The sequence below is a fragment of the Rutidosis leptorrhynchoides genome, chromosome 8 (assembly GCF_046630445.1).
Source record: "Rutidosis leptorrhynchoides isolate AG116_Rl617_1_P2 chromosome 8, CSIRO_AGI_Rlap_v1, whole genome shotgun sequence".
Classification (NCBI taxonomy): Eukaryota; Viridiplantae; Streptophyta; class Magnoliopsida; order Asterales; family Asteraceae; genus Rutidosis; species Rutidosis leptorrhynchoides.
The window spans coordinates 334,059,666-334,074,040 of NC_092340.1; the positions used below are offsets into that span (position 1 = coordinate 334,059,666).

At 37.1% G+C, this 14,375-nt stretch overlaps 1 protein-coding gene across 1 annotated transcript; it reads right to left on the bottom strand.

Annotated features, from left to right (window-relative positions):
- Positions 1 to 1,192: 1,192 nt before the first annotated feature.
- Positions 1,193 to 7,486, bottom strand: LOC139861164 (E3 ubiquitin-protein ligase COP1-like). The gene is made up of 13 exons (XM_071849461.1): positions 6,993 to 7,486; positions 6,194 to 6,271; positions 5,840 to 5,995; positions 5,413 to 5,742; positions 4,973 to 5,130; positions 4,808 to 4,873; positions 4,542 to 4,620; positions 3,779 to 3,934; positions 3,599 to 3,697; positions 2,773 to 2,877; positions 2,500 to 2,679; positions 1,550 to 1,660; positions 1,193 to 1,454 (listed from the first exon to the last, which is right to left on the bottom strand). Exons 1-13 carry the CDS (start codon positions 7,284 to 7,286, stop codon positions 1,290 to 1,292), a joined length of 1,977 nt encoding a protein of 658 aa, XP_071705562.1. The 5' UTR covers positions 7,287 to 7,486; the 3' UTR covers positions 1,193 to 1,289.
- Between the last annotated feature and the right edge of the window lie 6,889 nt (positions 7,487 to 14,375).

Sequence of the window (14,375 nt, forward strand, 5' to 3'; positions counted from 1 at the left end):
TGGTATGGATTCATTTCAACTCAATTATGTTCTCTCGATATTGTAATCCGGTTTGAAATAATTTGTAGTGCAAGGCAAAGGTCACGGGTTCAATTTACACCACTACGTGGCCCGTGTTCCTTTAATTACGAGTTACATCTCATGTTGACTACACAACCAATCCTCAAATGTGCCAAATAAGCAGGGGTGGAACTAGGACATATAATGGGGGGCGAAATCAACATGAATGATATTGAGGCGATCAAGTGTAAACTCTAAATAATAGTGCATAAAAAACTAATGATCAATATAAGTTACAAAGAAAAACAAATAACACGTAAATTTAAGAGGGAGAGGAGAAAGTTCCGCGTTTGCATAGAAGTCTAACTATTTCTCTTAGACCACAATTAATCGTGACATCAGAGGCAAATCAATGAATCATGCACTTTTTGGTAATATAGCGAGTTTTGACTGTGACTGTGACCCCGTTAACTCAAAATGTCAAATTTTTGTGTCAAATATTTCTAAGGTGATGTGGTAAAAATCTCGGAAGTAGAAAATAAATAAATAAATAATAAGAGTATATATTTATTAAATCAAGAAAAATAAGATTGGTGGATATCACCTCTCACCTCTCGTCACCCTTCCGTTTAAAAACTAATTAACGCCGCAAATTGTCAAATGCTAACGCTGCGCTATTGCCATCACCTTTCGTCAGTCACAGCCACGTCAAGAAACGGAATACAGCTGATACTGCGTCGCATACGGTTTTATTGATCATTTTGTACATTTCATTTGCATGCTCATACGGTTTGAAGGAGATAAAGGTAACTTGTCATTTTCTTACCTTCAGCTTTTATCAAAGAGGAATGTGGTGGTAACATAACTTTATCTACAAAACAATGTTCCATTCAATTATCTTTTGCTTTAAATTTGAACTCTGCTTTATTTGTTTTCGTCACTTTTAATTCAGTTGCTTTTACATAAATATAGCCACATTTAGGACTCTAGGAGGCTGTTTAACTGTTTATGACGGGTTATTTGAATATATGCATAGTTTACTGTTAGACCGTGAAAACACTTTATGTACTAACTTGTTACCAGGCAAATAGTGTATCTCGACATTCATCTACGTGCAACTTCAAGAAATCAATATATTTCATCTTTATAACTTTCAATGCTTCTAACTTTAATCAACCAAACCCAACAGAAGACAATATCATGTGAAAGGAGACTTATAAAAGGAACATCTTTAGCGCCATAAAATTTATCCTATTTTCATCCAATATATTATATATTATATATACTTACTATTCTGCAAGAACAAGAACCTTAATTGTTCCTCTACTGTTTGCGGTTATCATAGTCGGGCTATCATTTTTCCAACAAACGGCACTAGTGAAATACGACCCTGGCTCCTCGCCTTCATTTGCATCAGAACTAAATCCATGCCATGCTGCAGGTCTTGAAATAGCCTACAATGAATAACAAAAAGGAAAATATGATAATTTTACGTTTAAGCTAAAGTTAACTATTTTGAGTGACACTTAGGTCTAAAGTTGAAAGTAACCTTATGGTACACAAAGACCTCATTAGTCTCGCTGCCACAAGCGATGTACTCACTATTTACAGTTAGACCCACAAAGTTTTTCTCGTTCACATGCCCTCTAAACGTTCGCAGCTGCAAATAGACAAAATTGAAGTTATTACTAATTAGTATAAATTGTTGGTATCTGATATAGTAACAAATCAACGTTGTTTACCACTTTGGAGAACATTTGACCTGCATGACTCATTATTAACATCTTAATGAAAAATATAGCCCAACAAAACCCATTTATCCATTATAGTTCTAAATTGCCACCTCTAGTTATCAGTCTAGTATCGGTCGGCGTGGGGCCACCAGAGGGTCAGTTTCAAGGTTTTAAAAAAAAAGGGAGGCAGAGACGAGTCTGACAGGACCTTAAAAGGTCGAGTCCATCGAGTCGATCGAGACGTACGTTGACCAGCGTTGACTTTTAAATATAATTATATTAAATGTAAATATTTCAAACACAAACATTTTAAACATAACTATTTTAAATAAATGACTCACAAATAAGATGAAGTGGTTTTAAAATGAATACATAACTATTTTAAATAAATGATTCACAAATACGATGATGTGGTGTTAATTTGAATAATACATATGATAATTTTTTTATAAGTATTTTATAATGTTTTCTATAATAAGTTTTTTCGTTTACACAAATAAGTTTTTTATAATGTTTTCTATAATAATTATAGTGTATAGTGCAGATTTTCGTTTACACCAGAACAAGGCGAGACAAAGTCAACTTTTTCCCGACTTTGACCTGACATTTAGCATTGACCGTCTAATCAAATGTTTTTGGGCGAAATGGGGCGCGCTAGTCACCATAACGCTGCAACGGCCACCGCAACCGCCTTTGCAACCATGGTCGGTTTTAACCTTTTTTTTTGGTTATCAGTCTAATTTAGACGGTAATTTATGAGACTTACGGGAATATTCTGCTTAACGTCCCACAAGCGCAAAGTGCTGTCAGTAGATGCAGAAGCAAGTTCATAGTTAGACAAGAATTTTACATATGAAACAGCTTTTCGGTGTCCACTGAATATATGCAATGGTTGGGTTATATTTCTCAAGTCATAATAATGAATGTGATGATCTGCAGAACCTACCTGCAACGTACATAAGTAAATTTCCACTTTAGGTACTCTTAAAATAACTCAATTAATGTTTTCTATACATTCAGAAAACCAAATGGAACTTACTGCAACATGAAAACTAGATCCAGGATTATACTTCACCGAGCAAATATTTGCTTTCATGTCAATGTTAAGAACACTTGCCTCCTGTCTCGTACACCATATCTTCACCTGCTCCATAAGTTGGAAACATAACCACAACATTATGAAACTTAAGATCAAAGGTTGATATATGCTATACCTAGCAATTGAGACCCATACTCTCAAATTTGGGTCAAATGGGTCAAGCTTTCGGGTCAATTGGGTTTTGAAAAAAATTAAGCCTGACAATGTAAACCAAAACTTAAAAAAATGTCCAATAAGTTTTTCTCCAACCTATTGGGTATTATACAAATTATAAAAGAATAGGTCAAATGGGTTATGGGTATCAAAGCCTAAAGTTCAATAAATAAAAACACGTTTAATGGGTCAAATTGGTCGAGCATAACAAATACTATCAATCAATTATTTATGAAAGCATTAATGGTTATATCAATTATTATGTATATTAATATTTTCTTATATATAATAAAAATATTAATAACTAAAACTATATAATAAATGTAAAAAATCAAATGTAAAAGTATATTACCCGTTTGACCTATTTGACCCATTACCCATTTCGACCTGTTACCCAAACCGACCCAACCTGATCCGTTTGAACCCGTTTAAATTTTAACAGTTTGATCCATGACCCATTTCAACCCAAAACCATTTTGACCCGTTACCCAAACCGACCCAACCTGACCCGTTTGCCAGGTATACTATATGCCAATATGGATCAGTAGGTCGGGTAACACGTCAGAACGTTATTTTTAAGTACATCATCATAACATATTATGATATTAAGTACCTTACAATCATCGCTTCCAGAAACTAGCATTGTAGGTTCAGTACGTGAAAAATCAAGACTCCATGCTCTTTTTTCATGCTCCTCATACTCCATTACGCTCTGAGGGAGAAGTTAAGATTTATAAGGTTGTGAAAAAAATAAAAAAAATATAAAAAAGATAAAGTGAAAGTAAGATTTTACCTGTCGAGTTGTTACATCCCAGACAGTAACAATACCATCATAATCGCTACTGGCTATATGATTTTTGGTGTATTTATTCCAGCTCAAGCAACTAAGTTTGGAGCGTGTTGACATTTCCACTACAGGACATTGAACATCGGCTTGTTCATTCACCACCTGGAAAACCATTAATGTAGATAAGCATGTATATGAACTAATTAAAAATGATATATTAGCAAGCTTCTTTCATTTATCTAATACTAGGTGCAAGTATTTTTAAATGGCTTCATATAGAAGATCATCGGTGAAGGTGGCAATTTACACCCATAGGCCTACCAATTCATTAATTTAAGATGTAATGTGGGCAGAGTTAGCTAAAATGTAAATGAGTCAGCTGAGTCAAATGGATCAAAAGTCACCATCAAGTGTTTTCATATGGTTAAGGTTAAAGCTTCCTACCCAATGTATTTAACGAAGTACAAAATTGATGTACGATATGGTTTTAGAAAGCTTGTTTGATAAACTCTTTATAAGGCTTTTTTTTTTAAAATTGAACTTAAAGATGTTGACCCTGGCCTACCCCACCCATACCCCACCCATTTGGATCCGTATTAAAACTACAACCCGTTACCCAACCAGCTCAGATAGCCACATCAAATCAAAGTGGTCAAATTTCATAATAAAGTTAAGGATTTTTCTAACAACAGCGACGATGAACAGTTAAAACTACAGCAGTAAAACATTAGTAACTATAAGTTCTGATCAGACTTAATGCAACACTTACAGATGCAAATTCGAAAACCTTGATACGTCTTGAGACTCCAGCTGTAGCAAAAAGTTCATCATCTCGGTCGAATTCTATGCTGCAAGCAGGGATCAAAGTTAAAAAAAAATATAAAGAAAGAGATGACATTTTCGTTACAACCCATATTTATTATACCAACAAGGTCCCCAATGATTATTGATATAACAATGCCCGTTCTTATCTAATACATACTGATAATAATCTACTGTGTTTAAGTAACAACCGTTTGGTTCAACACAACTTACCTTGAAATAATATCAGCTGAGTGAAAAAGATCCCCGTGTCTAAGTTCAGCAATCACACGTAATCGACTAAACAAAAGAAAACAAAACATTGATACTATTAACTTTTCTTGCTTGACAAAGATTGAGAACAGAGTACACATCAACATAAAGAAAGGCACACTAGACCTGTATCGTGTAAATGAAGAAAGTACAGACTGAAAGTCTCTCAGTCCTGCATGATAACCTTCTCTGTTTAGAGAATTATTAGCCCTTTCTTCCTGCTTTTGCACTACCTTAGACCAATGTCTACGCTTTTGCAGGTAACATTCTTGCAAGTCATTAAACTGTTAAAATGTTAATACAATGAAACAAACATAAATAAAGTAGTGCCATAAGCTAATCACACACACAAACTACAAAGAAATCAGGGAAGAATCAAGAATGTAACTGTCCATACCTTTCATGGCAAGATGTTGTTTTTATAGAAAGATATAAGTATACATAGAAAGATAGAATTACTATATGTACAACATATAAAGGCAGCACATGTGAGGCACATAAAAGTTTTGTCATTTACATTGTTACATTTTTAAATAACAGATTTATATGAGGATAAGTTCACTAACCTGTGCATGAACTCGTCTTTTTCTTGCAACAGAGACTCCAACTTGAGTACTTTGTGAATCTGACCCACTACACGAATCTTTTCTTGCAAGTGCAAGAGAACTTGCTTGCGCGTGTACATCTAACCTACTTTGTTGATTTCCAATACCAATAGGCATACTCATACTGCTACTATTACGTTTATCCATCAATGATGGCCACGACGTTTTTACAGAAGATTCATCATTCATTCTTAATTTTACTGAACACCTTTCCTTAGCTCGATGCAATTCTATCCTGTGTCTCTCTACAGCATTTACATCTTCCTTGATGTGCATGAGATCATTTTGTATCTGAAATGAAGTCCTTAGACAATTAGAATTACTCACATAATACAGTCATTAGACAATAGTATGCTTTAGTTACAAATCGTTAAAGTAAATGAAGGACCTCGTTTAGCTCCTCGAGCTTTTGCCTTCGTAAGCAATGCAAAAACTCATGCATAATCTGCAGATTTGACTCGGCTTCCTCTTGCTCCATTCTCTTTTTCTTCTCCGTGAGAAGAAGTAAGAGACTATCGAGTTCCTTGATTGAAACATCGCACCCCTGTCTAAGAGAAAATAGCCAACTTTCAGTATAGGAAAATGAGATGAAGATATATTGGCTACCAAGACAAAAATTCAATTTTCCCTATATATGCAGCATATTTACTTGCATTAATTGTTTGTTTATCCTTGGTATTTAAGGCAACAAAAATGATAAATTATGTTCAAAGAAAACCTGATGTTCAATACGATAACTGACCTGTTGAAATGCTAAGCGGACCTGTTCGACAGGAGAAGCCCCTTTTGCTATTTGACATGCTGAAGCCTTCAGCAATAGCTGCACAAATTATCTTTTAGATTAAGTAGCTTATTCACATAGATAGTGTATACACTTTTTTTATGCATTTTGAGGTTACAAATTCAATTTACTCATCAGTGACAACATTAAAAATTTAACCATCATAGATCATAATCCTTTAGTCATTTAGATATGCAGAGTTTCGTATCGAAGGTCAACTAGGTTACGAGTTTAAGACCTTCTTAGCATGTACAAAAGTTATTCTAGTATGGACTTTTCATTACAATACAAACATATAAAGAAAGTTGTATGTTGAAATTAGCTAGTTCCCTAAGAAGTATAGGGATTTTATAATACATAACCTGTCAATTATGTAGCTACAGAAACGGAATTTGTAATCGAGCACTTTCACAAGAGCTAATTTAATATAATGTTCTTGATAGATTTGAAACAAACAAAATGTATATGTATCATGTATAATGTTTATCAAAAGAGAACTAATGGTTGAATTGCCACAACAATCATGTCAAAGAAAACAAGAAAATAAGCATAAACTACAGAGTTGTTAACACACAATAATACTTCATTTTCCAATTCTCTAAAATAAAGCCATTATTTCTACAAATTGTACTGTATCATTTAGCAGCATCAATTGATAACAGATAACAAAAAAAAGTAAACTAAACAGCAGAATTCACTAATTAACAATCTAATTAAGCAACAACAAAAAAAAAAAAAAAAAAAAAAAAAAAAAAGGTACCTTATTAAGCAAAAAATTAGGAAAAAGCTGAGAAGTAGTGAGATAATGAGCACAACAAGGACAATCACTTTTATTCTGAAGATGAGTAGCAATACACATATAACAAAAATTATGACCACACGATGTTAAAAATGCATCCTTAATTATCTGCATGCATATCGGACACAATACATCTTTATCAACGGTTGCCACGTCATCATTCACCGGAGGTGATGACGGTTCAGGAGGTTCTGATTTAACCGAGGGTACAATTTCTCCACCGACTGAACTACCAACAGCTCCTTCCATAGTCATATAAGATACAATTGCTTGTACGAGTATCACTCTGAATTATTAGGTTATAGATACATTCACCTTTTTGTATCTCTAAAATTAAAATTAAAATCCGATTTATTATGAAGAAGAGGTGTAAATGGATCACCGATGTTGGCTGTTCACAGAGGGAGGTATGTGTGTGTGTGTGGGTGTCTATGTGCGTGTATGGGTGGAAACTGACCACGTTACGCGCGCGTCCTCTCCTTTGATACTTTTTTTAATTTATATATTTTTTATTATTTTCCATTTAAAGTATATTACAAAAATAGTCCTTGTATTGTATTGTATTGTTTTCTACGTTTTCTTTCTGCCATGTAATTTGATTACCAGGTCAGTCTATCAATTTTTTTTTTTTTTTTTTGAAAAGCAAGAATTATATTAATAAAACCAACGAATAGTTACATGAATAAGTTAGGCTCAATATTTAGCCCAAGCCCACTCAACACGAGATACATATACATTCAGGAATTGAGAACAGACACAGATACATATACGAACAAATTGGGTTTGTGAGGAAACAAACCCTTCACCTAAGGCAGCCGTAGATAAACCGAAGGATTATTCAACCACGTAAACCAATCCAGCGATCTTCCTTTCAAGCGGTGTGAGATCCAATCGAAGGCCTTAATTTGGATTTCGTTCAAAGCCACCGGAGTGTTCCAACTTTTGTCTCGAAAAACCTTGTTATTCCTGTTCTTCCAAATATAATAAACACATACCCATTCAATACCTTGCCATATCTTCCTTCCCACGTTTGTCATTGGGACCGAAGAATTACCACGCAAGATTTCATTGCAACTGAGGTTCGAAAAGGAGCCTAAACCCCACCATTTGTGCACCCGATCCCATAAGTCAAAAGCGTGTTTACAAAAGATTAAAGAGTGATCTACCGTTTCAACCTCATCGTCGCATAATGGGCATCGCACACTGTTTAAATCTATCCCACGTTTATCGAGTTCAACCCTTACAGGAATTCTTTTTTTGATCGCTCGCCATACGAAAATTTCAAGCTTCTTCGGCACAAGGCTGTTTCGCATAGTCTCCTGAGGGCTGTTATTGTTTGCAACCTGTTGATCATCAAGAAGAGCAGCTAGTCTCTTGACCGTGAACAATCCAGATGATGCTAATGCCCACGTCCACTCGTCATTGCTCCTGTTATTGAAAGTGATACCTGCAATTAGGTTGGTTAGTTCAGTGAGTTCGCCACGAGTTCGACCTGAAGGAGTTCGAATCCAGCTCCAATTATAGCATATTCCAGCCGACTCAACTTTGATTTGATCATTAATGGCAGCCTCCTTGAAACTTTCCAACCTATAAAGTCGAGGAAACTTGTTGCGTAAGGAAAATCTCCCAGCCCACTGTTCGTCCCAGAATGAAGAAGATGACCCGAGTCCAAGTGATCTGATGAAGGAGTTGCTGAATTGCACATTCATCTCGTCGATAGAGTAACCTGCTGAAATAATATTACGCCACAGACCCGGAGTTGAGGATTGATTTGAGTCAATCTCCAACCCCAGGCCACCGTCCGGACCGTGAATACTACGAATAATTTTGACCCAAAGCGCATTGGTTTCGGTTTTAAACCTCCACCACCATTTTTCCAATAAAGATAAATTTTTACTATTTAAAGACCCAATGTTTAGCCCCCCACTCTCGTATGAAGATATAACATGATCCCACTTAACCCACGATATTTTTGTTCCCGAATTCCCCCCACCCCAAAAGAATTTCCGCCTCACACTCTCAAGTAATTTTAACACACACGGCGGGGCACGAAAAAGCGAGAAATAGTACAACGGCAAACTACTTAAGACCGACTTAATAAGGACCAAACGTCCACCAAATGACATCGATCGCATTTTCCAATCCGAGAGCCTTGACTTTATTTTATCAATCACCGTTTGCCAATCCGAAAGCTTCTTCATCTTTGACCCAATCGGCAACCCAAGGTAAGTGAAAGGAAACTTACCAACCTGACACCCAATGCGATTAGCTACGAGACTGACTTCCTCAAAATCAACTCCAATACCATACATACAACTTTTCTGAAAGTTAACCTTCAAGCCCGAGGCTAATTCGAAGCATTTGAGAAGGTTACGAAGGCTATAAACATTTTCTCGACTCCATTGTCCAAGAAAAATAGTATCGTCCACGTATTGGAGGTGAGAAATTAAGACCTTCTCTTGCCCGATCTCGACACCTCTAAAGAGACCCTTTTCAGTAGCCGCTTTAGTAATTATGTTTAGGCCCTCCGCTGCAAGTATAAAGAGAAAGGGGGACAATGGGTCCCCTTGCCTAACCCCACGACTTAGTGAAAATTCGTTTGTGGACGATCCGTTTACCAAAATAGAGATTGAAGCTGAGCTAAGGCAAGATGAGATCCATTTCCGCCATTTACACCCAAACCCCATACTTTTCATTACCTCGAGTAAAAAATTCCAATTAAGGCAATCGAACGCCTTTTCAAAGTCAACCTTAAAAAGAATACCCTTTTGTTTGGAAGCTTTAAGATACTCAATGCTTTCATTAACGATGAGCGCTCCATCTAAAATAAACCTTCCCTTTAGGAATGCACTCTGTTCCGACCCTACAACCGATGGAATGATTTTTCTCAACCAATTAGAAAGAATTTTAGCTATTATCTTGTAATAGCTTCCAATTAAACTAATCGGTCGATAATCACCGAGGCATAACGGATCATCTTTCTTAGGTATTAACGTGACAAAAGAAGCGTTGCAACCCCTCGAGAATTCAGCTTTATCCCAGAACCAAGCAAGCGCATCAATTAGATTCTTTTTAATGACATCCCAAAATTTCTTGAAAAAACGCATGTTGAACCCGTCTGGTCCCCGCGCCTTTGTACTTCCACAATCAAAGATAGCTTCTCGAATTTCATTTTCGTCGAAAAGTAGTTCAAGTGCGTTTGCTTCATCACTGGTAATTGACGGGTAATTAAAGTCTTCAAGGCTGGGTCTATCAATGCTTGGTTCGGTGAAAATGTTCATAAAATGTGAGTAGGCTGCCATTTTAATATCCGAGGGTGTCTCATTCCATACCCCATTTATCGAAAGCCCTCTGATGTTACACTTGTTGTTCTTCCTTCGGATTACGGAGTGAAAAAACTTAGAGTTTTCGTCCCCCTCTAGAATCCAACGAACTCTCGCCTTCTGCTTTAGCATGTTACATTTAATTTTTTCCTTTTCCAACCATTGCTTACGTGAATCTCTCCACAGATTAAGATTAGTTTGCTCCAATACCATCGATTCAGCCTTTAATTCTAACTCAAGAGCTGTTGTTTTTAAGCTCTCAATCTCAGCTTCAAGTGAACAATATTTGTTTTTGCTCCACACCCTCAATGCCTCTTTCACTCTTTTCAGTTTATTTCTATACACACAATCCATTCGATTAGATGTAGCACCCGAATCCGACCACACATCCTTAACCATCTGATCGATATCCTCTTCGTCAAGCCAAGCATCGAAAAGTTTAAACGGTTTTGGCCCAAAATTCCTTTCCTCATCTTTAAGCATAATAGGGCAATGGTCAGAATGTTTTCTATCCAATGCAACCGCCATGATGTGGCCCCACATTGAGTAAAATTTTTCGCTCACGAGGAACCGATCTAATTTACTAAATTTAATCCCATCCTCACTAACCCGCGTAAAGTTCCTACCACCCAATGGTATATCCATCAATCTGTTTTTTAAAATAAAATTATTAAATCTTTTTGCTCGACTTTCAATAAACTCACAGTTGAGCCTTTCACTTTGATCCCGAACCTCGTTGAAATCACCACACAACACCCACGCATCATCCTCATCACTTTCTATTACCCTAGATAATGAGTCCCATAGCTTTTGTTTATTAATGTCGTCATGCGGTCCATAGATATTGATCACGTTTAACTTACATCCTGTAGGTTTCCAGATACCCCTCACCCCAATTGAATTATCAACCTTGATTACACTTACAGCATCGAAACAATTTGTGTTCCAAATTAACAGTTGTCCACCTGACTTTCCCACCATAGCCACTTGGATAAAATTACAGTCCTCGTTACCCCACAAAGAGCAAACCCCTCTTAAGTCGACATGATGCAATTTTGTTTCTTGAAACGACATAAAATCTGGTTTTTCTTTTACGATAAGACTTTTGACCCACCCGAATTTGTTCTCATTACCCCCGATTTTGAAACTTCGAATGTTTAGGGAAATAATCTTCATAATTAACACTAATAAAAACGACATAACAGAGGGAGAGCTTACTGGTGAGAAGGTCTCTCCTTCCATTTGAGCCCAAGTTTTGACTCATATTCTCTAACCACCATGTCATCATTTGGGTTGAAGGAACAAACTGATGCTTTTTTGTTACGATCAGACCCTGATGAAGATGAACTGGGATTCGAATTTTTGCCTGCACAAGAAGAACATTTCGATTTCAGAACACGCTTCTCAGGGTTAACCTTCCTAGCCGACGCTTTGATATTCATCATTCTTGAAGAAGTCTTCCAATTTCTCAAATTCGCCCAACATCAATCGCCTTTCTTGATCTCGTTCGCCTTATTGTTTGCCTTATTGGGTATAGATTTTCCTTTAGGTTTACCGACACGATTAACCCCAAAAGTGCCAGATGTTTGAGGGATAACCCTTTCCTGATTATGCACGTGATCAGAGACTGGAACATTTGGGCTTAAAGATCCAGTATTTTTCACAGGAGCACTAATGGGGCTAGAAGGCCCACTTTGTGGTTTCTTGCCCGAAGATCTACCAGGCCCAACCCCATCTTGGATTGAATTGGGCCCAATTTTACAGAACCCTAAATCGCGAGCCACATGTCCAGAATCCCCAACATAATCACCATTGGAATTAGAAGCGTTGGTATCCTTGGAATGTGAAGCATTGCATGGAGGCGTGGGAACCCTAGGGTCAGAATTGACTACATTGGGAGAATCGCCACCCTTTCCCAACCCAATGTTCCCATCATCATTGTGTTCTCGAAAAAGATCCTTTGTACCGAAGCATTCAGACACCCCATCTTCTAGATTGAACATACCCGTTCGGCTGTTATTCCGGTCACCGGAAACATCATCCCCAACCGGATTAACCCCATGAAACTGACCGTTAATGTTACAAGACCTATTCTCTTCCAAACCATTATGTAGGTTGTTATTAACACTTTCTTCCAATTCTATGACAAAATCATCATCATCAGACTCGTAAGAAGAACCATCATTTGACTCGTTATCACCATCTGAATTCTCAAAGGTATCATCAACAAATTCTTCGTTGCTTGGGTCATTCTTGACTGCATCATCTATATCCTCCTCATCATCACATGTAAAGACGTTGAAACCTACACTAGCAGTTTTGATAGAATTCTCATTGACAGAAGCTATGAATTTTTCTTTGCCCACCTCAGTATATACCCTTCCACAAATGACATTAACATCTGTAGTGATCAACAAAACGCTCCCAAATATGAGATTTTGATTCCCCTCAACTAGACTACAATTGACCATATCCAGCGTCTCCCCCCAATTGTTGGCGATAGCTTTGAAAATATCCTCATTCCAACATGTAACAGGAACACCTACGACATCAACCCACGCTAGTCTGGAGTGCTTTTGACGAGCCATGCCAAACATTCGAACCACATTGCACCATTTATGTATAGCGTGATCTTTATTGTTCAAAAGATATTCTGCTTCAACAGTAGAGTTAAAGATCCAAAGGATCTCTAATCCACCCAAGTATTTTATGTCACAATAGTTCAACCCTTCAGCCCTACAGAGATCCGGAATTTGATGAATGACACTCCAATCTTTCACCACACCAACAATGGATCTTTTGCATATGTGTTTGTTATATCTTGAGTCTCTAATAACAACTCTCTTCTCCATAGCAAATGTAGCTTTCTTGTTATCATAGATATTCGAGAGCTTTTCTCTCAAATCTTTTTTTGGTAACCTATCTCGCAAGTCTTCATGGCATCCCATAACCTCATTGTACGGTCGAGCATCTCTGAAAGCATTACTGAATCTTCTTGTACTGGTATGTGGATGAGCCGCCGCAGATCGAGTATCTTTTTCATCACTGTGACCTCTCTTGTAAGCTTTAAAAATTCTGATTTGGTTACCATCCAATTTGATACGCTGCAATGAAGATAACAACTGATCAGTATCATTGATGTTGGCGAAGCGAGCAAACGCAAACCGCTGCCCATTCCTTAACCGTTTCCCAGCCAGATAGATATCCCTAACGTCGCCATAAGGTTTGAAAACCCTCCACAAATCTGCTACATTCCACACCTCCGGGAAATTGAAAAACATGAAAGACGTTAAATGGATTCCGAATAGCCTTGTTAGTCGATCTTGAAGTCCACCGTTGTAATGTTCTCACGATTTTCTCGTGCCTGCCCATTCTCTTTTATTCTCTCTCCTCGCTCTCTCTCCTCTCTCTTTCTCTCACACACACCCCATTTTGGTCAGTCTATCATTTTAACTCTGTTTATTTACTTCCGATGAAACATGACATATCATTCAACATGTCATAAGAGATTGTATGAATTTTATTTTTGGGGAGGGGAAAATTTGCATATAGTGTAACTTCTAAACCGATAAATATCTCGATCACAAGGAATAACAAGGATTCATGTGGATTATTCAAGACATAAAAACTTGCGCTTTAGCTAGATGAGCTTTCATTACCTTCATTTTCTTCGAGCATCGAGACACTCCAAAATAGAGTGGTTCCTGCCAAGGTAGAAATATTTATGTGGCGTGTTTAAATAGGAATACTACCTGTTAGGGTAGAGGTAGACAAGCGTGATATTGACCTCGATTCGGTTCGTTGTTTAATGTGTAACGAGGGTTGGGATCTGTAGAACATTTCCTAACCTTGTGCAAGTTTGTTATGGATATCTAGAGCCATATCTTCAAATGGTGCAACCTAGATATGCCTCATACTCAAGTCTTTAACAAGCTTCTTCGTGGGAACTATGGTTCACTTCGTGACATTATGAACCATTATGGCAATCTGTTATCTCGTAACTGTTTTACTGTGTATCATG

Excerpts from the sequence above, each read along its gene's own strand:
- LOC139861164 (XM_071849461.1), bottom strand. The coding sequence starts at position 7,286 with ATGACTATGGAAGGAGCTGTTGGTAGTTCAGTCGGTGGAGAAATTGTA. Across the intron at positions 6,272-6,992 it reads CTAATTTTTTGCTTAATAAG|CTATTGCTGAAGGCTTCAGC; the intron begins GTACCTTTTTTT and ends TAATTTGTGCAG. Across the intron at positions 4,874-4,972 it reads TCTTCATTTACACGATACAG|TCGATTACGTGTGATTGCTG; the intron begins GTCTAGTGTGCC and ends TCTTTTGTTTAG.